General features: G+C 43.3%; 2 protein-coding genes across 2 annotated transcripts in view; one reads left to right on the top strand and one right to left on the bottom strand.

The window, feature by feature from the left end:
• FANCI (FA complementation group I) overlaps nt 1–448 on the top strand; it is a gene marked incomplete at both ends in the record, with an annotated part of 97,650 nt that extends 97,202 nt beyond the window's left edge. The window contains one exon of the mRNA XM_082253467.1: nt 392–448. Coding sequence (XP_082109593.1) covers nt 392–448 — 57 coding nt within the window. The remainder of the gene's footprint in view (nt 1–391) is intronic.
• Nucleotides 449–452: 4 nt separating this feature from the next.
• Nucleotides 453–27,552, bottom strand: part of POLG (DNA polymerase gamma, catalytic subunit) — a 105,051-nt gene continuing 77,951 nt past the window's right edge. Inside the window, exons 18-21 of the mRNA XM_082255112.1 lie at nt 22,879–23,044; nt 17,970–18,178; nt 7,083–7,243; nt 453–747 (exon numbers count right to left, since the gene is read on the bottom strand). Coding sequence (XP_082111238.1) covers nt 683–747; nt 7,083–7,243; nt 17,970–18,178; nt 22,879–23,044 — 601 coding nt within the window. The 3' untranslated portion in view covers nt 453–682. The remainder of the gene's footprint in view (nt 748–7,082; nt 7,244–17,969; nt 18,179–22,878; nt 23,045–27,552) is intronic.

The raw sequence follows: 27,552 nt of genomic DNA, 5'->3' as shown, positions 1-27,552 counted from the left end.
GTGGAACTGGATATTGGCATTACGGATGTGCAGCAACTGTGTGATGCTATCATGTCAATATGGAGCAAAATCTCTGAGGAGTGTTTCCAACACCTTGTTGAATTTATTTCACAAAGAATGAAGGCAAAAAGGGTTCCAACTCAGTACTAGCAAGGTGTCCCTAATAAAGTGGCCAGTGAGTAAATATCTCTCTGCATCAGAGACATGCGTATAAAATTGTGGGGGGGGGGGGGGGTGTGGAGAATTGATATTTACTATAATATAGATGCTGTTACACATTAAGAATAACCGGATATGTGCTCCAACCAGTTTTGTTTCAGCTACTCCTGGGTGAGTATATGTATAGATTTTATTTGGTAATTATTTTTATTTTTTCCCCTCCTCTATCTAGTCTGGCACTGAGCAGAAGGAAAGTCAAGAGCCAAAGAGAAAACGAAGAAAGAAGTAGCTGAAAGTTTGCTCTGATTTTCCTAAAATCTCACGTTAATTATTCGCTCTCAAAAAGATGTTAATTTATTACGTGTTCTGTAACTTTCTTCTTTTAACAAGTTTAGTCCACAACAAAGAGCTATTCTTTTATTCACACCAAGAAACAAAACAGTTCCAGCATTTCACCTCATGAGTAAATCATGAACAAATTGTAACTCCACAGGAGTCAAAAAGTAACAGACGCTGGCTGAGATTAGCTCCCGTTTTTCAAAACGCCATTCGTGAGCTTAACTATTTCATAGATATCCAACGCTTCACCTGCAAAAAAAAAAAAAAAAAAGTTTGTTAGTTCATATAAATGTTATGTACCTATATTTGTACAGCAAACAATCAATAAAAATATACTTATTACTAAAAACAGATTGGAGGTACATTTTGTATGTTTCCACATTTGCGGACAGCCAGAATTGGTCCTTCGCACAGGGTACTATAATCCAGCTTTTCTGCCTTAAAGCAGTCCTTCCCCTCCCCTTTTTTTTTTTTTTTTTTTGAAAGTACTGCCAGGGCCAATTCAAAACCTAATTGCGTCTACAACCTAGGGGAAATTTTTTTTTTTTTTATTTATTTTTGTACTAGTAATGGCAGTGATTAGCAATTTTTATTTTTAGCGGGATTGGAGAGGACAGTTTGGACACCTGACACTTTTTGGAAGACTAGTGATGTTACTACAGTAATCAGTGCTACAAAATATGCACTGTTACTGTACTAATGACAGTGGCAGGGAAGGGTTAAATGTATGCCCTAGGGCAGTGAAGGCAAACCTTGGCACCCCAGATGTTTTGGAACTACATTTCCCATGATGCTCAGTTACACTGCAGAGTGTATAACCATTATGTGAAATGTAGTTCCAAAACATCAGGGGTGTCAAGGTTCGCCATCACTGCCCTAGGGGGTGCTTTCTAACTGGGGGGGATGGGTTTGCTGCATGAACACTGGATCCCTGTGTTCATAACTGACAGAACAGCAGTCTGCCATGTTTACACTGGCAGCCGCCAGACCCACTGCATCAACCCGGTACAGTTTTTTTTTTTTTCTTTTTCTTTTTCTTTTTTTTAGAGCCAGCGGGCGGCTTTAAGGCGTTAACAGCCAATGCAGCTCTGCCCAGGTCTTCTGTCCCACCAGGAGACCCGAGCAAGCAGCCGGCATGTCCGCTGGCTCATTGGAGTCCTGAACAAAGCCAGATTCAGCTTTGTTTGGGTCTCCGATGTAGTAACCTGGAAGCAACGTCACTTTCAGTTTACTCAGCTGCTAACGGCACCAATTTTAAAAAACTGTCATTCAGAAATGCAGATTTTGGCATTTTGAATACTTTAAAGTGCAGTGGAGGGGGCTTGAGTCTATTAGATCCCCGCTCCCTTCATAAAGAGTACCTGTCCCTGCCTATTATTGTCACAAGGGATGTTTACATTGCTTGTGACAGCAATAAAAGTGATCAGGTTTTCTTTTTTTTTTTTTTTAATAGTGCTGAAAATAAAAAATGTAATGGAAAAAAATAACATTTTTAAAGTGCCCCTTGTCGCCGTGAGCTCGCACACAAAAGAGGATGCATACGTGAGTCACGCCTGCAAATGAAGACTGTGTTCCAACCACATATGTGAGGTATCGCCACGATCACCAGAGCGAGAGCAATAATTCTAGAAAAAGATCTCCTCTGTTACTCTAAACTGGTAATCGTTACATTTTTAAAACGTCGCCTATGGAGATTTTTTTAAGTACCGTAGTTTGTCGCCATTCCATGTGTGTCGCAAATTTAAACCGTAACATGTTGGGTATCTATTTACTCGGCGTGACATCATATTTCACATTATACAAAAAAATTCGGGCTTTACCATTTCGTTTTTTAAAATGAAGTGAAATGCAATTTTTTTGAAAAAAAAAAATACATTTGAAAGACCACTGCACAAATCCAGCGTGACAAATATTGCAACAACCGCCATTTTATTCTCCAGAGTCTTTGCTAAATAAAATCTAAATAATGTTTGGAGGGTTCTAAGTAATTTTCTAGCAAAAAAATACTGATTTTAACTTGTAAACAACATGTGTCAGAAATAGGCCTGGTCCTTAACCGGTTGCCGACCGCCGCACGACTATATACTGCGGCGGTCAGCCCCGGCCAGGCAGAGTGACGTATCGGTACGTCACTCGCCTGTCACTGACTTGCGAGCCTATCGCGGGCGGGCGCACGCCCGCCGCGGCTCGTTCACAGGCAAGTCAGTGCGTGTGACCGGCGGACTCGATGTCCGCCAGTCACACTGCGATCGCTCCTGTGAAGGGAGAAAGACAGAGCAGCTTGTGTAAACAAGCTGCCTGTCAGTTCTCCCTGTGTAAAAGTGAAGATCTGTCCGTTCTACTATGTAGAACGGTTGATCTTTGCTTTTACACCAATAGGAATGTCCCTACACAGTTAGAATCACGCCCCTAGGACACACTTAACCCCTCCCTGTCCAATAAAGTTAACCCCTTCCCTGCCAGTGTCATTTTTGCAGTAACAGTGCATATGTATAGCACTGATTACTGCAGTAATGTCACTGGTAACCCCAAAAGTGTCAAAAATGTCAGTCAAGGGTCCGATCTGTCCGCCGCAATGTCGCAGTACCGAAAAAAAAAAATCGCAGGTCGCCATTACGCGTTAAAAAAAAACACCAAAAATGACAAAAATCTTTCCCTTTGTTAGTAAACGCGATAACTTTTGCGCAAACCAATCAAAATACGCTTTTTGCGATTTTTTTTTTACCAAACATAGGTAGCATAAAACAAATTGGCCGAAAAATGTTAAAAAATTTTGATTTTTACTTTTTTTTTGGGGGAATTTCATATAAAAAAATGTGAAAAATATTGTTATTTTTGCAAAATTTACGCTCTTTTTTTGTTTATAGCGCGTGATCAAAAACCACCAAAAGAAAGCTCTGTTTGTGGGAAAAAAAGGACGTCGAATTCGTTTAGGTACAGCGTCGCACGACCGCGCAATTGTCCGTTAAAGTCACGCAGTAAAAAATCGCAAAAAAACCCCTGGTCCTTTAGCAGCCAAATCCTCCGGGGCTTAAGTGGTTAAGCGGTTGAAGAAGAATACTCTATCTGCATAAGCAATCCTTTCTAGACAAGGGTGGGTGGAGGAGTGTCACATATCAGAGCAGGTGACATAAGCCAGCCACAGATGGATTGAAATTCAGCCAGTTCAGAGGGTAACCGGACAAATTGCGGTCCATCTATGGGCAGACAAGTTGTGCTGAAGTCAATCTATCGAGCCTGTTTTTTTTTTTTTTTTTGGTACGATCACTGCCACTGGCTATAGCCTGCAGCAGTAATGCTTGTATTTTGGCGGTGGGGAAACCTCCCACTATCAGAATACAATGGCACAGCCGGAAGGATTCTCCCATCAACATTGACTGATTAACCTGTGGTTGAAGGAAAGCAAATTGCATCACCCATGGTCAGCATAAAGCTGGCCATAGACTGCCCGAATCTCGGCCAGTTTAGCAGGAACCGCCAAGATTCTAATCATGTTTAGGCAGGCTGAATGTACCAAAGTTGATCAAATCGCTGTGTTCTCTTGGCAAGGACGGCTTGCTTTGCAGGAGGAATTTCCCTGTCAACACTGTCTGTGTTGATTGGGGACTCTAGCAATTTTCTTTCCTGCAACCATGCAAATCGCTCCCTCTGTGGGGCCAGCCTTACTCATCTACTGTGTATTGGGAGTGCCTCCCCCCAAGTGCACAATAGTGACCGGATATTCTGTGTATAGGTACTTATGCACAACAACTGAGAAAGTGATGAAAAATATTCCTAATCAGTTAAATTTTGTTGAGTCGGGTGGTGTTGACAGAGCCACAAATGGCACGAAATTTGTAGGAATCTGCCAGAATGTGAGCTGCACATGGCCAGCTTAAAGTGCAGTTCCACCCAAAAGTGGAACTTTCACTTTTAAGTACTTCTGACATGGCACATTTGGAGTGTAACTTTTTTATTTTTTGGGAGGGGGAGAGAGCAGGTACCTATTTTGACAGGTACCCGCTCCCACTTCTGCTCGGGCCTCCCTGCAATCTTCTGGGACAAGTCAAAGGTCCAAGAGGATTGCTCAGCCATTCAGGAGGGGCAGCGTGACTCACGCAAGCTTTCACAGCCGGGTCCCTACAATAGTAATACCGGTGCCACCAAGAGGAGCGAGGCTTCTGGATCATGGGACAGGTGAGTGTATGATTATTAAAAGTCAGAAGCTACACATTTTCTAGCTGCTGACTTTTATTAAACACAGAAATGGCTGGAACTCTGCTTTAACCACTTGCCGACCGCCGCACGACTATGTACGGCGGCGGTCAGCCCCTCACAGGCAAAGTGACGTAGGTCTACGTCGCTCGCCTGTGAGGGTTTAGGGAGCGAACGCGCGCCGCCGGAGGCGCGCTCCCGCTCCCGCGTGGTCACGGACCCCCCCGCGCGTGTGACCGGCGGACCCGATCGCCGCCGGCCACTCTGCGATCGGCGGGGGAGAGGGAGAAAGTCAGGCAGCTTGTGTAAACAAGCTGCCTGTCATTCTCCTCTCTGTATGAGAGCTGATCACATGGATCTACTATGTAGATCCATTGATCACTCTGCATACAGTTGAACCCACAGCCAATCACAGTTAGAATCACGCCCCTAGGGACACACACAGCCCCTCCCTCTCAAATAAAGTTAACCCCTTCACTACCAGTGTATTTTTACAGTAACAGTGCATATATATAGCACTGATTACTGTAGAAATGTCACTGGTAACCCCAAAAGTGTCAAAAATGTCAGTCAAGGGTCCGATCTTTCCGCCGCAATACCGCAAAAAAAATCGCAGATCGCCGCCATTACGCGTTTAAAAAAAAAAACAACAAAAATGACAAAAATCTTTCCCTTTGTTAGTAAACGCAATAACTTTTGCGCAAACCAATCAAAATACGCTTTTTGCGATTTTTTTTACCAAACATAGGTAGCATAAAACAAATTGGCCGAAAATATTAAAAAATTTTGATTTTTACATTTTTTTTGGGGGGAATTTCATATAAAAAAAAGGGAAAAATATTGCTATTTTTGCAAAATTTACGCTCTTTTTTTGTTTATAGCGCGTGATCAAAAAAATCGCACAGGTGATCAAATACCGCCAAAAGAAAGCTCTGTTTGTGGGAAAAAAAGGACGCCAAATTCGTTTAGGTACAGCGTCGCACGACCGCGCAATTGTCCGTTAAAGTCACGCAGTGCCGAATCGCAAAATACCCTCTGGTCGTTTAGCAGCCAAATCCTCCGGGGCTTAAGTGGTTAAGCTGCTGCATAAAATGTCTTAAATATTAGTTATACAAGTAAATAACTGTATATGTTATAATCTGCTCTTGTATTTTCACCTATGATGTGATTAAAGAGGATGCTATCAAACATGTCCCACCTGATGAATGCGATTGTCTGTGTCTTAAACTACAGGTATTGCTGCTTCCAACAAAACCACTGAAGGACTAAAGTCTGCACCTAAATATTATTATACAGGATTTATATAGCGCCAACAGTTTGCGCAGCGCTTTGCAATATGTGGGGGGGGGGGGTGCAATACAATTCAATACAGGGGGAATTGGAGCTTGCAATCTAGAAGGGAGGGTCAAGTGAAACAAAAGGCAATAACCGTGTGTGTGTGGGGGGGGGGGGGGGGGCTGATGGAGAAAATGGAAGTACAGCTGTTAGGTGGGGGTAGGATAGGCTTCTCTGGAGGGTTTTCGGGGATCTTCTACAAGCTAATAGAGTAGGGGATAATTGAACAGATTGGCATTCATAAAAGTTTATTTCATGAGAAATAAGCAGGGTGTGACTTGGCCAAATCATCTGGGACTCCGAGAAAGCTTCTTTTACATTAATGTTTGGTTTGTAAGAAAAAAAAAAAAAATATAGCAAACTCAGTTAACTTCTAAGTGTAAAAATGCTATGTTGTATATTCTCGTGAGGGTAGGTAAAAGGAGGGCCCGGTATCCAATTGGAAATTAAAAAAAAAAAAAAAAAAAGTGTGAATATATAGTCGTTTTATTGAAAGTGGCAAAGCATGTTAAAACCAATGCGTTTCGGGGGAACAAAGACGCCATCTTAAAAATTGAATGTATTTCTTACAGATTCCAGTGTCACAGACACATCCAGCTTGGGTACATCCCCACCCATCATAGCATACAGCAGCAGCCCTGAAGAAGCAGGAGTCTCTGTCCCCTTCCCCTAACATTTTGGTTTTATCACTTTTAATAAAAAGACTATATATTCACTTTTATTTTACTTCCAATCGGACACTGGGCACTCCTTTTACCTACCCTCACGAAATATGTGGAAATGGCCTAGAGGCTGTACCCAGAGGTAGCAGCCCAAGTCCCTGAAAAGGGCTCACCACCACCTTTCTGCCTAGTTGGGCCAGGAGCGAACTCTCCCAACACACCCACTCACAGACCCTCGACTGAGTAAGTCGGTCCAGCGCAGAATTTATTTAGTGACCCAACAATGTAGTAACTTAATAAAACAACACATTTACACAAATTGTTTAACATGGTGATGAAGTGACCTTAAAAAAGCTGACCGAGATCATAAAGTAAAGACAAGATTGAACATACCAGGAGGAATGCCATACTTCTGCTCTACACCAGTTGGGTTTGATGGGGTTGCACAATCCATGTTGACTTCTTTTCGGAGACAGCGATCAATGTCTACCGCACTGAAAAATGCCACCGACTGAGGCAAATCTAGCATTCCCAGTTTGTAAGCAAACATACACCTGCAAAAATGGAAATTTTGGAACTTTGTTTCCATCTAAAATTTCTACAAAAACTCCAATTCTGTATATTCATTTTTTTTTTTAGAGAGACTTCCTGTTACTTATCTGTGGACCATAAGGCTTCTTCCACACATTCTCTCTCTCTCTTTTTGCTTTCTTCTGTAGTATATCAATAGCCTCCCCAACATTAAAAATGACACTGTCAGGTGATAAACAAAATCACATACTGTAGGCACTACCCTAAAAGGAGACCGGCTTTATATACCTGCCCATCAGCTAAAACCTCACACTGCAGCAGAGTTCCCAGAGATAATCTAATTCCACTCCTTCGTCTGGTTGTATCCCCTTCCTGACTGTTGTAGTTCCTACTGCTTATTTCTAGTGACTGCAGAACACATTAGTGACACAGAAGTTGGAACCTGGATTGTCAGATTGGCACTGGGAGCTCTGCTATAGAGTAAAAGTTTTAGCAAATGGGGCAACAGCCAGATATGTATAAAGTCGCTTTCTTTTCAGGGTAGTCCCTGTGTAATGTTGATGACACCCTGGGTCACTTTAAATTCTTCTGTGGTTTTGCCATTCCCCATTTAGTATATGCAATGGACTCTGTGCTAAGGGTTAATTGCTTGGCATAGCTGCCTGCACAATGACTATTTCCATCTAGGGAGTAATCCTAAAATCAAAAGCAAATATGTGCGGTGCGAATTGATCTTTAAATGCTGAATATAAGGCTGGGTTCACACTGGTGCAATGCGGGGACCACAGCGATTCATCTGAATCACAAGCAGTTTACACTTCTCTCTGCTGTGCGTGTCAATACAAAGTTAATGACACCCATAACGGTTTGCATGGGTGTGAACACCCATGCGATCTGATTACAGTGCGGACCAAAAAAAAAAAAAAAAAGTCATGCACCATTTTGGTGCGAACACGATGCGCACAGCAATGGGAATCGCATTCGATGCCTGGCATTGCACCAGTGTGAACCCAGCCTAAACGCTTACTAAGACCCTGTTCACACCTGAGCATTTTTAAGCTCATGAAACACTCATCTCTGAAGTCTCAAAAAAGCCCAAAGTAAAATCCTATTCGTTTCACTGGCCCCTGCTCACATATGAGCGTTTTTTTTGTCTGAAGCAAAACACCTGAAGCTCAAAAAAGTACAAGCATTTTTGTTCGATGTCAATGCCTGCCCCAAAACGACTAAAAAGAAAAGCCCAAAAAAACACCTGAAAAACACCCAAACGCATAAAATATGATGCGCTCTGGTGTGAATGGAGACTCAATGTTATGTTTTCCAAAAAAAAAAAAAAATGGATTTTTGTAAAATCTTACCGTAAAATCCTTTTCTCTTAGCTCATTGACAGACGTAGTCCTCGGTGATACACCACCTTCGGGTTATGTTGCCTCCACAGGAGCAGGACTAGACAGGAAATTAAAAAGCTCTGGCCACACCCTAGGGGCAGTCCCAGAGGGTATATCCTCTCTCTCTCTGCCTCAGCAAATCAGTTATGTGAAAAAGCAGTCTTTAGAGATTTTAACCCAACCCAACTCAAAAACAGAGGGGCGGGGACTACGTCTGTCAATGAGCTAAGAGAAAAGGATTTTACGGTAAGATTTTACAAAAATCCATTTTTCTCTAGCGCTCATTGACAGACGTAGTCCTCGGTGATACAGCACCTTCGAGAAGTCCCAGAGCAGTATCACAACTGAGGGGTGGGAAAATGGAAATCAAATCCCAATCTAGAAGGCCCAACCGGTGCCAACTAGAAGTTTACAATGCTCATCCTTAATGATGAGACTCAACAAAAAAGAGAAAAAATTTTTTTTTTTTTCAAACAGAAAAAAACCCTCGAGGTAGACCACCGGTCTCCTCAAATTGCGGCCTGCAAAACCTTGCGGCCAAATGAGGCATCCGCCGATGCCGTCACATCAATTTTATAGAATTTTGTAAAGGTATGTACCGACGACCAGGTGGCCGCCTTACATACCTGGACCACTGACGCCTGATGGCGAAAGGCCCAGGAAGTACTGAGCGCTCGAGTGGAGTGCGCCCTAACAGGGAACGGAGGACTCTGACCCTTAATAGAATAAGCCTGTACCACCGTTTGTCTAATCCATTTGGCAATGGTCGCGGCAGATTAGAGCTGCACGATTAATCGTATGAAAATCGCGATCTCGATTCACCCCCCCTGACGATCTAAACCTGACATATTCTCGATTCTTTGCATAGCTAAGGGAGCAGAGAAAACAGCTGTGGAAAACTCCCAGTAACTATAAACAAAATTATTACATTGTATCTTTCCTCCTGCAAACGCCTATCAGCTAAGTCTCCCAGGAAATATAAACAAAATGATTACATTTGTATCTTTTCCTTCCCTCTGCCAGGGAGAAAGGAAGTTTAACCTCTTAAAGACTGGACCTTTCTCTGACAATTGTTGCTTGCAAGTTAAAATCATTTTTTTTTTGCTAGAAAAGTACTTAGAACCCCCAAACATTTTATATATTTTTTTAGCAGAGACCCTACAGAATAAAATGGCGATTGTTGTAATATTTTATGTCACACTATATTTGCGCAGCAGTCTTTCAAACGCAATTAATAAACTTTAATGAATAAAAAAAAAACGTAACAGTAAAGTTATCCCAATTTTTTTTTGTTACACAGAGAATCGTGAGAGAATCGTGATCTTTATTCCAAGCTAAAAAATCGTGATTCTCATTTTGGCCAGAATCGTGCAGCTCTACGGCAGATGCAGGCAAACCCTTTCTGGGGCCATCCGTGATCACAAAAAGTGAATCCGTCTTACGGAATGATTCCGTAGCTTTCAGGTATACCCTGATTGCCCGAACCACATCTAAGGAATGCAACGCATGTTCCCGATGATGCTTGGGCTGAGGACACAAGGAAGGTAGTACAATATCTTCATTCAGATGAAAATCTGAAACCACCTTAGGAAGAAAAGATGGCTTAGGATGAAGTACTACCTTATCCCTATGAATCACTAGGTATGGGGACTGGCATGATAATGCAGCCAGTTCTGACACCCTGTGAGCAGAAGTAATAGCCACCAAGAAGGCCACCTTCTGGGATAAAGTAAGCAAGGGAATCTCCCTGATGTTTTCAAAGGGAGGTTTCTGTAGAACCGACAAAACCAAATTAAGATCCCAGGGCGGTAAGGGCGCGCGGACTGGAGGAGCCAGGTGCCGCACCCCCTGGATGAAATTCCGCACCAAGGACTTGGTAGCTAAAGGTTTCCGAAAGAAGATTGCTAATGCTGAAACTTGACCCTTGATGGTGCTCAAGGCTAGCTTCTGCTCAACCCCTTGTTGCAAAAAGGCCAATATTCGAGTCACCGAATAGGTACGTGGAGGAAATCCTAAAGATTCGCACCACGCAATATAGGTCTTCCATGTGTGATAATAGACCTTGCTGGAAGTCGCTTTCCTTGCTTTAATAAGGGTAGGAATGACTGAAGTAGATAAACCTCTGTCCTTCAGTACTTGGGTCTCAATGGCCAGGCCATTAAACCCAGCGACTGTAAAGCATGATGGTAAATTGGTCCTTGAGACCACAGACACTCCCTGAGACGAAGTTCCCACGGAACGTCTGCGACTAGCATGTCCAAGTCGGCCAGGCCGGCTTGAGGAGGCCAGCCTAGAATTTCTAGGACCACTAGCGCTGATAGAATCTGAACCAGGCGTCCCTAGAGGTATCTGGCCCCGACCATCCGAGAAAGTCTGGTCGTTTTCTGTTCCCACACATTTATCAGATACCTGATTGTTATCAGGAAGGGTGATCTTTTCTGGTTGAACCTCAGGGACCGAAGTCACCCGACTAGAGGCTACTTGGCCTATCTGGTCAACCAGATCCGATTCTTGTGAGGTATAGGGACTAATCTTAGGAAAAGGTAAAGGAAAAGATCTATTCAGGGAACGGTAACTACCGCTTCCTGTAGTACTTAAATGTTGGAAGGGAAGAATCGCACCGGTAGTAGTGGCCCTGAATACCGGTGAAAACGTCCCCCCACCCTGAAACCGGGTGGGGGCGCACCTTCAGGCTGTGTACTCCTTTGCTTCGGGTTTGGCTGGGTTGGTCCTCTGCTTGTCCGACCAGCCCTTCTTGAACCCTCCTGGAGGAGTCTTGCCTTTCCCGCTAGTACCAGCCGGGCGCCCTTTATGGGCGGTAAAGAAAGGTCCTCGCTTGTTGCGAGGTCCCTTAGCTTTAGCAGCCTGTGGCAAAAAAGTGCTCTTGCCCCCAGTGGCATCCTTGATGATTTCATCTAGGTTGGCCCCAAATAGACGATTCCCCTGAAAGGGGAGATTTGTCAAGGTCTTTTTGGAACCTAGGTCAGCTGACCAGCATTTTAACCACAGCACACGTCTGAGGATCACCGCTGACATAGATGCATGCCCTAATAAGGGAGTAGTGTCCAAGGCTGCGTCACAGATAAACTGTAGCCCTTGTATAATCTGTTCCATCAAATCAGATGTCTCCTGGGGAATATCTTTTCCCCTAAGGTCTTGGCGTACCATTTTCGCCCATTCCGTAAGTGTCTGGGAAACTAGACCAATAACAATTACTGGTCTAAATGCTGACCCTATCAGAGAGAAGATGGTGCGGGACTCTGCTTCCATCTTTCGATCCACCGGATCCTTAAAGGACGAAGTGTCCTCCACTGGGATAACCGTGGCTTTATTCAGCCTGGAAATAGGTGGATCCACCACTGGTGGTACCGTCCATTTCTTAATGATGGATTCCTCAAACGGATAGCGTCTAGCAATACGCTTGGAAATAGTAAAGGTAGGTTTAGAATGCTCCCATTCTCCTTTAATCTGATTACCGAAACATTTGGGTACAGGAAAAACCTTCACCGTTTTGATACCAAAAGGAATCTCTGTTTCAGTTGCCTCTGCCGGTAAAGCCTCAAGTTTTAAGGTTTCCTGCACTGCCACAACTAGTGCGTCCACCAATGCTTCTTCCTGAATTATAGCAGGAGAAGAAGCGTCCTCCTCACTGTCTGAGGGGGCTTTACCTGGGATAACAGCCTTTGCAGAGGAACCTGCAACTGCAGTGACCATCTCTGAATCAGAGTCAGAGGTGTCAGATAGTATAGGGGTAGGCGGGGGTCGCTTCCTTGACCCCCGTCCCTGACAGGCCGCCTCCACCCGAGTGACCATAGACTCCAAAATTGCTGTAAATGACTCTACACTCTGTGCACCGGCGGGTCCCGTGGCCCCCTCGAGGGAAACAGGGGGGGGAATATGTGTGGCAGGGTCCATGATAATTCCAGTCACTTCCTGGATAATATAATTCAAAAATAAAAAACTTTTTTTTTTTTTTTTTTTTTCAGACCCCCAGCGCCACAAAAAAAGCCCCTTAGTGTTACCTGCTAGGGATCCCTATCGATCGAGAGAGAGAGATAGACCCCCAGGCTCACCACTTGATGCTCAGAGTTTAACTGCAACAGGTTACAGCGCTGTCTTGACAAACAGGAAGTCTTTTGGCTGGCTGCCCAGGAAGAAAGGAGGCGGCTCCGCCCCTCTGCACGCCTTCCGGCGCCTCCCCTAGCTCCACGAGGTGTTTGGATCACCTCAAACATGGCCGCCCCCATGCTGGAGACACGAGGCTACGCCAAAATGGCGGCTTGTGCGATCCAGCAAAAAAAATGGCGGCGGCCTGTACTGAATAGCGGTGTGCTGCAGGGCACACAACACTCTCTCTGCATGGGGATTTGGCGTGGTTGGCGGTACCGGCCCTGGCGGACCGCATGGCCATTCGGGAGGCCTGCTAATAGCTGGAGATCTGATTAGGAAGGCAGTCTACATGTCCGTGGCTTCTGACTGGTAGGTACCTTATTCTTATCACCGTAAGATTCCCAGAATGCCACAGATTATAATCTTTTTAACATGTATACATTAGATTGTTAGCTCCCAAACCAAGCCTCCTGGCTTTTTGCACATAAAATCACACTCAAAGTAGGAGGATCTGTGTCATTTATAGGATAGAGAGGGACTCTATCTTACCATACAGAGAGGGGCCCGCGTTCACCACAAGACCCGTCAGGGGAAAAGGGGGAACATACTACTCACCATACCGGAACCAGGCGGGCACCAACTCCTGACAGTGCCCCTCTCCACCGCGGCGGGAGGGCTGTCGACCGATATGGACGCCGTGACTCATGGTCTTTGGCGTTTCAGCGAGACGTTTAACTCGCGGGGTCAGTCCTTTAATGGGACTTTGTCGCGGCCGACCCAGCGCGGAGCTATGGTCTGCACGCGCTCGTAGGCTGAACTGGGGTGACCACCGGATCTCAACATCCAGCCCGTCGCCCAGTTCAGCTTTCTTGCTTGAAGATCTCACAGGAACACTGGAGAAAAAAAGCTGTCTAAAAAATCCTTTAAGAAAAAAATCTTGCCAGGACCTAAGATCCCAGCAAGGTATCTAGGTCCTTACTCCTAACTAGACAGAAAATAACTGATTTGCTGAGGCAGAGAGAGAGAGGATATACCCTCTGGGACTGCCCCTAGGGTGTGGCCAGAGCTTTTTAATTTCCTGTCTAGTCCTGCTCCTGTGGAGGCAACATAACCCGAAGGTGGTGTATCACCGAGGACTACGTCTGTCAATGAGCGCTAGAGAAAAAACGATTCATAATAGTAAAGTTCTGTAAATATTTCAATAAATACCCAATTCATTTATATCAAAGTGCTAGAGCGTCCAAACAAAATTCAAAATCAGTCCACATATATAAAAAAATCAGTTGTGCTTCAAAGTGCTCTCTGCAGTAAACTTCAAAAACATTGAGTGTTCCATGTGCAGGTCAACACTCTGTGCACCCCTCCTTTGCCTCCAAACTCACCAGAGCAAGATGATGTACTCGATTTATATATAAACCGACAGCCATCTTTCTGGCTATCCCCACTCTCTGGCTTTGGATGGACAGATGGTCCCACTAGGTTGCCCTACCATGCATGTTAGGCGAAACATAAACCAGGCAATACCCCATAGCATGATATCATTTATTGAGAAATAAAAAGCAAATAAAAACTACTCACATTAAAATGTTGCTCGCATCACGTGAGCTAGAGTGCCTTTAATATTGTACAGTGGATTTGGCAACCATCTGCATTCCACAGACTGGAATAAGTAGATGGAAGTGACTCCAGCAAGCTCCACCCAACACGTTTTGTCCCAATGACATTTATATTCAGCACTTTATTACAGATCAATTAGTAGCACCGCACATATTTGCTTCTGTTATCTCCACATTTGTCATCTTAGAGTTCACAGACTGGAGTAGTTAAACCCTGTGTGCCGCATATCTAAGAAATCCTATGAAGGTGGATGGAGTGACAACTCCAGCATGGACTCTGACCAGGCCTTGCCCCCGGAGCTTAGTCATGGGAATAGAGATCACATGCGTATGGGGAGTATGTAAGCCTCATTAGTAGTCACTCAATTAGTGTAGAAGGGTAGCAGGTGTGTATGATTTAATGTGATTGCTGTCTATTTGAAAGATAAATCTGTGAGCATGATAAGAGTCAATATGCTACACCCAATACAATAACAAATTAAGTGCAAGAGGTAGCACATAAGCACTTATACTCCCAATTAGACATATTAGTTTAGCAGATTAGTTCAAAACAAAGCAAGGTCCATAAAGACATGGATGAACGAGTTTGGGGGTGGAGGAACTTGACTCTTCTGCACAACCCGACAGAACACCTTTGGGATAAATTAGAGCCGAGACTGTGAGACAGGCCTTTTCGTTCAACATCAATGCCTGACCTCACAAATGCGTTTCTGGAAGAATGGTCAAATAGACCCATAGACACACCCCTAATCCTTGTGGACAGCCTTCCCAGAAGAGTTGAAGCTGTTATAGCTGGAAAGGGTGGGTCAACTCAATTGTGAACCCTACAGACTAAAGGCCCGTACACACGTACCGATCGTCGGCAGACAAGCGTCGGCCGACGACCGATCTGCCGATTGTACGCTTGTTAGTATGATGCCTCCGACAGCCGTCAGCGCACATTCTGCCGACAAGAATCTGTCATGCAAGCATTAAAATTTTTGTATGCCGACACCAGAGCAGCCGATTGTTTGCCAGTCAGTACAGAATTCGGCCGACAGACCGCAGATTTGCAAGACTGGGCATGCTCAGAAAAGAAAAAACACAGGGAAAGTTAACCATTACATGACATCACTTCTGCAGTCGGCTGACAAAATTCTTGTGCTGTCTTTGTACTTTTCAACAGACACCGACAGCCCGGGGACAAAAGACGGCCGATCGTTCGCCGACGATCGGTACGTGTGTACGGGCCTTTAGACTGCGATGCCATTACAGATCATGTACGTGTAAATGAAGGCATCCCAATACTTTTGGTTATCTAGTGTATGTATGTATGTATGTATGTATGTATGTGTGTGTGTGTGTATATGTATATATATATATATATATATATATATATATAAATATATATTTATATTTTCATACACTGCTCAAAAAAAAATTAAAGGAACACGGTTTATTATTGAGTATAGCATCAAGTCAATTAAACTCCTAGGATAATACATAGTTAGTGAGGTTGAAAAAAGACACCAGTCCAACCTATGATCAGTGTATGTTTGCTGTCAACAATACATTGTTTATCCCTGTATGTTGTGGTTGTTAAGGTGCCCATCTAATATTTTTTTTTTTAAACTAGTGATGCTCCTGATACCACTGCTTGTGGAAGAGAATTCCACATCCTTACCGCTCTGAGGGTAAATAACCCTTTACGCAGTTGAAGGTTAAACCACTTCAACTGCGTAAAGGGCATGCCCTGATGTTGTCAGGCATGCATACAAGCACGTGGGGGCCATACAAACTACTGAGTACCAATAAGACTGAGTTGCTGCAACAACATTTTCTGCAAAATGGACTAGCCTGCCGCATCCTTTTTTCACAGATTTTCGGGGTGTCTTTGAATTCAGCCCTCTGTAGGTTGACAATTTTCATTTCCATCAAACGATGTGGCATCCTTTCCTTCCTAGCACATTACCCAGTCCATACCAGTATAGATATCCAGCATATTTTTCCCCATTGAGATCTGATGTGTTTTCAAAGTGTTCCTTTAATTTTTTTGAGCAGTGACCCAAAACTTTTGAACGGTAGTGTATATACACACAGTGTGTGTATAAATATATATATATATATATATATATATATATATATACACACACACACACACACACACACACACACACACACATACATACTGTGTGTATATATACACTACCATTCAAAAGTTTTGGGTCACTTAGAAATGTCCTTATTTTTGAAAGAAAAGCACAGTTTTTTTCAATGAAGATAACATTAAATTATTCAGAAATAAAGTCTAGACATTGTTAATGTGATAAATGACTATTCCAACTGGAAACAGGTGATTTTTAATGGAATATCTACATAGGTGTACAGAGGCCCATTTCCAGCAACCATCACTCCTGTGTTCTAATGGTACATTGTGTTAGCTAATCATGTTAAAAGGCTAATTTATGATTACAAAACCCTTGTGCAATTATGTTAGCACAGCTGAAAACTGTTGTGCTGATTAGAGAAGCTATAAAACTGGTCTTCCTTGGAGCTAGTTGAGTATCTGGAGCATCAGCATTTGTGGGTCCGATTATACTCTCTGGCCAGAAAGAGAGAACTTTCTTCTGAAACTCAACAGTCTATTCTTGTTGTGAGAAATTGCCAAGACACTGAGGATTTCCTACAACGGCGTGTACTAGGGATCGACCGTTTATCGGCAAAGCCTAATATTCACTTTTGCTGATATATCTGTATTGGCCCCGGAACTGGCCGATATTACCAATATTCCAAATATTGCTCATGTAAGGGTAAAATGTCACATAGCATAATTCCGTTTACAAATGTTATTGAATATGCCACTCACATACAAATTAAAGATATAAGCAATTCCACATTAGCAGATCTTCATCTCTCACCCACTTGCCGTACGTGATACCCAGGTGATACTGCTCCGTCTCCCACCCACCTGACCGCGGTGTGACCACTGAGATCATATGCCGGAGGGAGTGGTATCACCCGGGTGTCACTTATGGCAAGTGACTGAGAGACGGAGCGGTATCAAGTGGGTGGGAGATGCAGGGCGGAGAGTGGGAGCTGCCTCAGTTCACCTTTTGAGTTAACCAGCAGGTGATTGGTTGCTAGGACGTCAGGAAATACTAGCAACCTATCACCAGTTTGTTAATATAAAAAGTTAACTCTGGAAGCTCCCACCACCCATCCAGTACTGTTCTGCCTCCCGTTCTGCAGGACACACACTGTCAGACAGGAGGTTGCTACCTACACAGTTAGCCTTTGCAGATACTTGGACAGCCTAAATCTTCGATGCTTTGGTATAAGATGTGGTTTCTAGGATCTACAAGCCCTTCCTCAGTTGACTTCCAAACTACATGTGTCACGGCACAGATTAGTAGATCTACACACAGTCTTAGTGGGTCGGTTCTAGCTTGGAATATATGGGTCTAGTGTCCAAGACACAGCTCAAGCCAGAGGTTTTTTTTCCCCCAAGGAGAAACGGTCTAGTGGAGATTACTTGGAAGAATTTGCAAGCAATGGAAATAGCAATAAAAAAAATAAAATAAAAAAATAAACCATATTTGAAAATGATTGAGTTAGCTGCTCACAACTGATATCTGATATATGCAAATATCATGTACCTTGTCAGCAGATTTGTGATTTGGAGAGCCAGTGCTGCACGGTATCGGTCCTCACTACACACCAGATAGCGCACCTCATCGTGGATACTGATGCAGAAACGCCCATCTATGTCATACTCCTCAAAAAGCCACTTCATGGCCACCAACATCAGATGAAGGTAGTCCACAGCCGAGCTCTGTACAACCCAATTCACTCTGCTAGTTATAAACTGAACAAAAAAACAAGACAAGGATGAGAAATGGTTTCTAGAAGGTAAAATTTGTTTTTGGGCAGTTAAATGAATGAGAAAACTTTACACAACATGCTAGGACCTCAGTGTAAAATAAAATGGATATACTACTAATCATGAATCATTTATTATCCACTATTCCAGCCTTGTATTCTAACATACCCAGGTCTCTGTATTTTACATCTTTACCACACGCTATTGTATAATTGCAGTGAAGAAAGAGGTGAATCCACCATGCATTTTTCTATATGAAATAGTTATATAACCAGGTTGGTAGGCGACTAGTAGGAGTAGGGGGAGGGAGAGGGAGGGGAATGAGACAAAAAGTGGAAATAAATCTACCAAACACTGGATATGGGGATTTGAATGTGCCTATATATCAGCAACACAGACCAAAAATTATATATAAAAAAAAAAGGAAATTACATATTTATTGAAGATTACAAACAATAAAATATATATATTACAGTATTCTTATAGTCATATAAATATAACAATGTATGTCTAAAATGCATCACATGATCGGCTTGTGGATCTATGCGTTTCACTCAATTAAAAGAGCTTCTTCAGGATCCAAAAATATATTCATATCAGAAAAACTCTTGTAATATTACAATATCCTTTATTAAAAAAATCAATCGATAAAACTCCTGCAGGATTTAATGATGTGTGATGACATCTTGGAACCAACTAAATACCAAACAAAAAATTAATCTTATATTCCAAGAACAACCAGAGTTGGAGTACATACAAATGAAAGACCATATAAAAGGAAACAAGGGACAGCCGGGTGACTCCTCTAATCAAGTACCCAGGACAGAAAGACTGCAAAAATATTCTTCACAGGTTCAACAACTATCTTTAAAAAACAAGTGGCCTTACCCAAGGGGACGGCGCCAGTTGATTTACAGAAAGACCATTTCTCTGCATACAATCTTTATTTTTATATATGGTTATAATGGGGTATTTCCCCCACTGTACAGTACAAGGGAATGGTCATAAACAGTTCTAGACACCTGCTAAGGTAATCCTGTAACAAACCTTGCAAATCCAGACTGCATTTAATGTAAAATGCATAAGCAGAGATAGAGATTACCTTCAGTGAAATCTGCACAGCAATCAGATATAGACATACTGTACGGCTTCAGTTTTAAGACATTAAAGCATTAATGAGCTTAGGAACGCTGCCTCTCACTTTAAACAAGTTGCAAGCAAACTTTCAACAAACTTTTCAAGGAATGCTGAAGATTACTGAAGCTTTTTATATCCTGTTTTAAAGTAGAACTATAGGTAAAACTTTTTTTTTTTTTCAATTTGGATAGAGCAAGGGAGGGTGATAACCCGTCAAATTTTTTTTCCGACAACTGTGTCTTATTGCAGATATTTCCCTTCGCTTCCTGTTTCACAGCCAAACAGGAAGAGAGAGGAAATCTCTGCAAATGAAAAGGAATATCTTGGGGACCCCAGCTCACCAGAATTAGTGGCCTCAATGGAAGATTTCCCCTCTATTACTTTTCTGGGGACAACCCAAAATGTAGCATTTTCTTTTACTTTCACTTTCAAGGAGAATGGTAAATAGGACAACTAGAGAGGGAGAATCTCCCTAACAAGCACAGACAGCAATAAAAACTGACAGGGGTTCTAATCCCTCTCCACTCTATCCAAAACTAAAAAAAATGTTGCCTTTAGTTATACTTTAAGTGATGGGCGGCATTTCCAATATGATCAGTGTTTAATACGTATGTCAAGGCAAAAATAAAGCATGTACATCTATGCATTACATGCAACATACACAGTATCTCTCCGTTTCATGCCTTTAACCACTTGCCGACCGTCCCACACAGATTTACTGTGGCGGGGCGGCTCGGCTGCGCATAATCATGTAGCTCTACGTGATTATGTGTGCACGGTTTTGGCGGCACTGGAGTCACGCTTCCGCTGTGATTAAGCCTCCTTTACTCTCCTCCACAGTGGCACATAAAAGGGAAAGACTCTTGATAGTGAAGTACAACGCTTTATTTAAATAAATATCCACTTACATATAAAATCATAGCGTTCCTTTGATGCACTGTGGTTATTGCAGAGTGCAGCGTGCGTTCCACCGGCCGGAAATGACGTTATACGCTTGTGCCTCGCTAGACGAGTTTCGCTCTCCCACTAGGCGTCATTTCGCTTTATTTTAATAAAGTGTTGTACATACTTCACTATCAAGAGTCTTTTCCCTTTTATGTGCCACTGTGGAGGAGAGTAAAGGAGGCTTAGAGGCATAAACCATTCATTACAGCTGTCTGTTGGTTCCTGCTCAGAGTGTTACTGGAAAGTAAACACCAGGATAAAGCCTTTACCCTAAGTTGTTCTGGTGAGTGGGGACACATTAGGGGAGCACGGAATACACAGCAAGCAAGCACGTTTTCAGCACTATTTATTGAAGCACTTCAGCACTTTTTTCTATCACAATAGCACTGGATGAACTCTTAATTTATGGACATATATATATATATATATATATATATTTTTTTTTTTTTTTTTTTTTGTTGCATACGGTCACTTTTTGATTGCACAAAGCACCCCTTTATGTTATTGGATATGTGTTTGGATATCACAAGTATATATTTACCAATGCTGATACTCAGGGTTTTTCATTATTTAAAGACACACACACCTTTCTCTGTCAGCATCAGCTTTTATTTACCATTTATTTGGGTCAACAATTGCACATTCTTCACTCCTAATAAGTACACAATTATCTATTTTGATCCATAAGCGCAAGGTTTTCTCCTTTTGCAGTAAAAAAAAAAAAAAAAATCTGCGTTTTTTATTCCCCCCCCCCCTCAGGAACCTGCAACGCATTGAATCTGCGATTAGTGGGTGCAATGTCAGGCTCCTGCATACACTACCTACAGCTCTGTGCCCATACCTCTACACAGGCTGAGGGAGCTGTAGGAAGGATGAATGGACTATAAGTGCTCTGATCAGCACACTCACAGTCCATTGAAACTACAAGTCCATCCACTGAAGTGGCAGAGTGATCTGACTGCAGCCAGTGTACTATGTCCTGCACTCCATAAATTGTAAGGGCAGAAGGCGGAGCTGTGGAGAGAGAGAGAACCGGGCGCAGACAGAGGTGTGAATTAGAAGCTGCATGCAGCCTGTTGTACTGATGTAGCGGGCCGCGGATGTGAGTGTACAATACCTGATGGCCCTGCTGAGTGGAGTACACAAGTTTTTTTGGTAAGAGACCCTGCCAGCCAGCCCAGGTGTGTAGAGTGGCAGTGACTTCCACTCCAATCTATACACCTGGGCTGTGTATCTTTTACCAAAGAAACACATGTTACTGCACTCAGCAGGGCCAGGACCCAGGTACTCCCACTGGCAGCGGGTCCTGGCCCTGCTAAGTGGAGTGATACATGGGTTTCTTTGGTAAGAGAGACCCCCCACCAGACACAGCCCAGATGTATAGAGTGGCAGTGGGAGCAGTACCTGGGTCCTGGCCCTGCTGAGCGGATTGGCACACACAAGTGTTTATTTTGGTAAGAGAGACCCCCCCCAGACAACCCAGGTGTATAGAGTGGCAGTGACTGCCATGTTTTACTGAACCAGGTGACACCAACCCTAGTGACGTCACTGAATTGAGCATTCAGATATGTACAATAAGTGAAAGTATGGCCTACATTAAAGCAAAACTCCATGAAAAAATGTTATTCTCCCATGCAGTGGGGCTCTGCCCGCACTGCATGTGTTAATTGCTTGTTTAGTCTAGGGGCACAAGGGAAAGCTGTACTTTCCGGAAAACTGCACTCCCCTACGTCTAGCAGCAGACTGTTCCTGCCATCCTCACATCCATAGCTGGTTTATGGGCGTGATGACGTCAGAACAGTCCATTTACAATACTGTTAGGGTGTTGTGGCGGGGGGGGGGGCAGGAGTGGCGGGGACCGGTCTTGCGGTCGGCAGATTGGGTGAGTATATCTCCGCAATCCCCGGCCTAGAGGACAACGAGCAAACAATTTTTTCCCCTGGAGTTCTTCTTTACCTAAAAAAGATTTGGTAGTAATTTCTTTTGCATTTGCACTCTATTCTTTTTTAATATACATGTCTTTTGGTTCATAGCTGCAGCAGCTTTGGAAATACATGGGTATGCTCCCCCAAATTTTTTGCCTGTTTATTATGCATTCGGTCTGACCAGACTATCGTGGTTGAGCAGCCCTCCCCACCCCCCACATACACCTGTACTCAATCAGTGTCCACCATCAAGTGGATATAGGAGGAGTCCCCTGTAGTGCATTTGCACATTTTTCCCAGCAAGGAGTGTTGTCTCCAAGGGTTAGAAGGGCTGGATTCATCTCTTTTTCATGGATAGTGTAGGACCCACTGATAATGGGGTACTTTGACGCAGTAGTGGGCTTGAGCACGATATGGCCATATGGTGGGACCAAACCCCCATTTTTATTTATGGACTCTCTTCAGATTTGGTAGTAATTTCTTTTGCATTTGCGCGCTATTCTTTTTTAATATACATGTCTTTTGGTTCATAGCTGCAGCAGCTTTGGAAATACATGGGTATGCTCCCCCAAATTTTTTGCCTACCTAAAAAAGATGCCTTTTCTTACTTTTACTTGGTTTAAAAGTTACAATCTTGTGGCAACACCCATATAGGAGACCCAATATTTAAGAACATACCTCTCCTTGCACAGCTGCGGGTTCCAGTGCTCTGCTAATACGACATCCCAGGACTGGTGTACTGGGGGCAGGGCTCATAGCTATACTTTCCAGCTTGTTGAACATCTCAGACTCCGTTCCTCCAGTCCATATTTTACGACTGATCAAGTTCCATTTTCTCCTCGACCTGTTGGGAAAAGTACATTGCTTTAAACAGGGAACTATGAGCAACTACAATAGTAGTACCATTGCTATTCCGTTCAAACAAAAAGGCAAAGCCTCATATCAATAAAACAAAGGTAAAACAGTGCTACATATGTCCAATACTGCTCATTTGTGAAAGGTATGGCATTATCTGCTTTTTTTTCAGGAAAAGGTTTGAAACCCAAGTCAAACTTGAGAGCCCATTCACACTATGGCGTTGATTTACTAAAGTTAGAAAGTGAAAAATCTGGTGCAGCTTTGCATAGAAACCAATCAGCTTCCAGGATTTTTTGGGCAAAGCCTAATTGTACAAGCTGAAGTTAGAAGCTCGATTGACTACCATGCACAGCTATACCAGATTTTGCACTCTCCACTTTTAGTAAATGAACTCCTATGTGTCATGTTCATGCCAGAACACAGTAGTTCTCGGGGGTTCCAGAGCTGTGCGATTTTAAGCAACAGGATTGCATAATATGGCATTGCCTGCATGTCACCGTGCTGCTGTACAGTGACATGAATGATGTGTTACTTCGTACATTTCATATAAAGTTAAAAAAAAAAAAAGGATAAAAAATAAAATGTAATCGATAAAATGCGCATAACACTGCCCCTGCCACAGGACTCTGCAGCTCAAAACACTGTTCAGGCAGCAGCATTATGGGCTGCTTGGTAGTATGAACAAACTTTAAAAGGCACACGTAGCTACAGTATAGGCTTATTTTAAAGTGATTCTAAAAGATATTTTTTAAAAATAACAAACATGTTGCACTTATCTGCTTTGTGTAATGGTTCTGCACAGAGCAGCCTAGATCTTTCTCTTCTGGGGGGTCCCTCTTCAGAGCTCCTGGCCCCTCCTTACTGTTGAGGGCCCCCACAGCAAGCAGCTTGCTATGGGGGGCACTCGTGCAGGCTCGTTCCCAAGCCACGCTCTGTGTGTCCCCCGGTCTCACGTCACAGGCTGTGACTGGCAGCAGCAAGAGTTAATGGCTCCCACTGCTGCCTCTCTGTCCAGTGAGGAGAGAAAGCCACTGTTCCGGTGCACAGCACTGGATCCAGATTGGGCTCAAGTAAGTATGGGAGGGGCTGGGGGGGGAGTGGGGGGGGGGAGAGGGGGGAGAGAGAGGGGGGGAGAGGGGGGAGAGAGAGAGGGGGGAGAGAGAGAGAGGGGAGAGAGAGAGAGAGAGAGAGAGAGAGAGAGAGAGAGAGAGGGGGAGAGAGAGAGAGGGGGGGGGGAGAGAGAGAGGGGGGGGAGAGAGGGGGGGGAGGGGAGGTTGAGAGCTGCACAGAGACAGTATTTTTCCTTAATGCATAGGATGCATTAAGGTAAAAAAAAATGAAAAAAAAAACCCTTTACCGTTAGAACCACTTTAACGTTGTTTAGAGCGGTCTCTTGAGCTGTGCTCAGAATGACTTTTCTGAACATTGAGGTTAGATGCTACTTATACTGCTTCGTATTGCGGCTTCCCTGGATGACAGTTATACTAATGGGAATTGCTGGAGAAGTAATAAAGTAAAGTCAACTATTTTAGGGTCTCAGCAGAGATCTGGGTTATGTGTGTGCACAATGATATATTAAGACATACAGATGTCTCAGTATCTCTTTAGGAACTTTGGTTGTTCTAATATAATCCCTTGGGTCACCCTTGCTCACTCTAAATATATAAATGTATTTTTTATATTCTGTATAGTGACAATCCCAATACTACTAGTGGCCTGGCAGTCTTTGCAGTGTTTCTTTATGGCCTAATTTTGGGAGTGGGCCACTCAGCAAGAAGTGTGGGTGATGTCTGTCTTAAATATTAAAGCCTAGTTTTTTTTTTTTGTTAAAAATAACAAACATGTTATACTTACCTCCTCTGTGCAGTTGGTTTTGCACAGAGCAGCCCGGCTCCTCCTCTTCTGGGGTCCCTGTTCAGAGTTCCTGGCCCCTCCTTCCTGTTGAGGGCCCCCACAGTAAGCAGCTTGCTATGGGGGCACCCAAGCCGAGCCACAGCACTATGTGTCCATTCAGACACGGAGCCGCGGCCTGCCCCTACCCCCTTTCTCTCCTAATTGGCTCAATTACTTTGATTGACAGCAGCGGGAGCCAATGGCGCCACACTGCTGTCTCAGTCAATGAGGAGGGGAGTCCCGGACAGCCGAGTCACTCGTGCAACATCGCTGGATCTTGATGGACCTCAGAAAAGTATGAGGGGGGCTGCTGCACACAAAAGTTTTTCTATCCTAATCCATAGAATGCTTAAGGATAAAAAAGACTTCTGCCTTTACAATCACTTTTAGGTTGTTACAGCAAATGTCATGTAGGTGGATTGATGAACTTGATGATGTTTGTTTTTTTGCTTCTTTGTTATTTTGGTATTCAGCTTAATAACACTAAGTGCCGGTTCACACTATAGCGTGTGCGGCGATCGCATGTAATATCGGAGCGCACTGCTCCTTCATTACATGCGATCGGATGTGCAGTGCGAATTCAGCCATACACTCTGTATGGCTAAATTCGCACTGCACCCGCACAAAAGTCGCACAGGGCCCTTTTTTTCAGCCGCATCAGGATCGGATCGCACAGTGGTTCACACTTGTGCGATCCGATCCTGTGCGAACTGTCAGATCGCACTGCGATATGCGATCAAACTGGGGGTGTCGTTAACATTTAATTGACACCCTGCGTATCGCATATGGCAGTGTGAACTGCCAGATGTGCGTTTGCGATGCGGGAACAGGCTGCAAATTCACAGCCTTCCCGCATCGCACAAGTGTGACCCGGCACTAAATGTGTGTAATGGACGTGGTTGTAAATCTATTTTTTGTATTTGACAGAGTGTTAACATATCATGTTTAAATGATGGTTATGTACCTATAGGAAATCACCTATGTACACTGATTTTATGATATGGGAAAACATTTTTTTGCATCTTTTAATATATAAGAAAATAAAAATGTAACATTTTCCATTTTAAATATTTCTATGGTTGTCTTCAGAAACCCATCTTAGAGGGTCCATATTGCATATTATGTATAAAAAAGAGATGATGGCAGCAACATCCTTAGTCACAAAGGCAAATTTTTCCACATCCTACTCAAAAAAGCTTGGCCAAATTAGTATCATAAGGAAATAATTCCGGACAGCTGCACTTCCTAAAAATCCTTTTATTGATCCTTCATATGAAAAGTGGTTGACAGATGGAGCAGAGGACAAAAGAGGTAGATGGGTTTCGAGCAAATGTTAGCGCTTAGTAATTACCTATTCAAACTAGTCACCACAATCACCTATATACAGCTCTAGAGGGTCATCATTAGGTTACAGGTGAACTAACCAATTAAAAACAGTAGTTAGCTGGGATCACAAAGAAAACCCAGCTGCAGTACACGGTACATCATACACCTTTATCTTGTGAGGAGTTTAGTCCAGATCCACTGCCAGAAGGAATCCGATACACCAATTGAACTTAGAGCAAAACTCGACACATCATTCAAAATCATTGTATAATAGCAAGAACACATACAAAATAATAGATAAAAACATGTGTGTGTTTATATATATATATATATATATATATATATATATATACACACACACACACATACACACACACTAGGGATAGACCGATTATCTGCAAAACCGATATATCGAGGGCCGATCTGCACTTTCCCCAATATATCGGAATCGGCCACCAAGGTGACCGATATTGCGATATTTCGGGAAAGTGCTTGTACCGGAGTGATGCCTGCAGTTAGAGGCATCCCCCTGGTATCGGTGTCCATAGCCGACGGTCGGCTGTCTTGTAATGACAACCCATGCGGATAAGAAGCCGTTCAGCTGTCATTACAAGGAGCGGGAGGGGACATCCCCCCCCCCCCGCCACCTTCCGCGGCTTGCCCATCCCACCGTGAGACCCGGGCAACCATCCTGCACGGCCGCCGAAGAGAAGACCCAATCAAAGCCGTATTAAGCTCTGATCGGGTCTCCATGTAAAAAGCCGGAAGTGATGTCATGACATCACTTCTGGGTACTCTATGCCAAATTCAAAAAAATTACAGCATTCAAAACAGCCAAACTTTGCTTTTTTTAATGCTTTTAAGTGCAGATCCCTCCACAAGAGTACCTGTAAAATAAATAAATAAATAAAAAAAAATATCGTCTGAAACCAATATGCGATGATCAAAATATCGGTGATAAAAAAAACGATATCGGTTGATCACTAATATATACACACATAATCAAGTTGATGTTAAGAACAAATGTTTTTAAAAGCAGTGTTAGAACATCATGAAGATCAATACGGACATATTCTCTCTCTCTCTCTCCATTATATATATGTAGAATAGGTTGCAGGAGATGTACTAAAGGAGGGTTGCAAAAAAAATGGTTAGTTCACGTGTAACCTAATGATGACACATTAGAGCTGTATATAGGTGTCAACCATCTGTCCACCACTTGTCATATGAAGCTTCAATAAAAGGATTTTTGGAAGTGCAGCCCTCCCGAAATTA

Source organism: Pelophylax lessonae (genome assembly GCF_965119305.1).
Source record: "Pelophylax lessonae genome assembly, chromosome: 4".
Classification (NCBI taxonomy): domain Eukaryota; kingdom Metazoa; phylum Chordata; class Amphibia; order Anura; family Ranidae; genus Pelophylax; species Pelophylax lessonae.
Note: the sequence above shows the minus strand (reverse complement) of the source record. Positions and strands in the feature narration are given on the sequence as shown.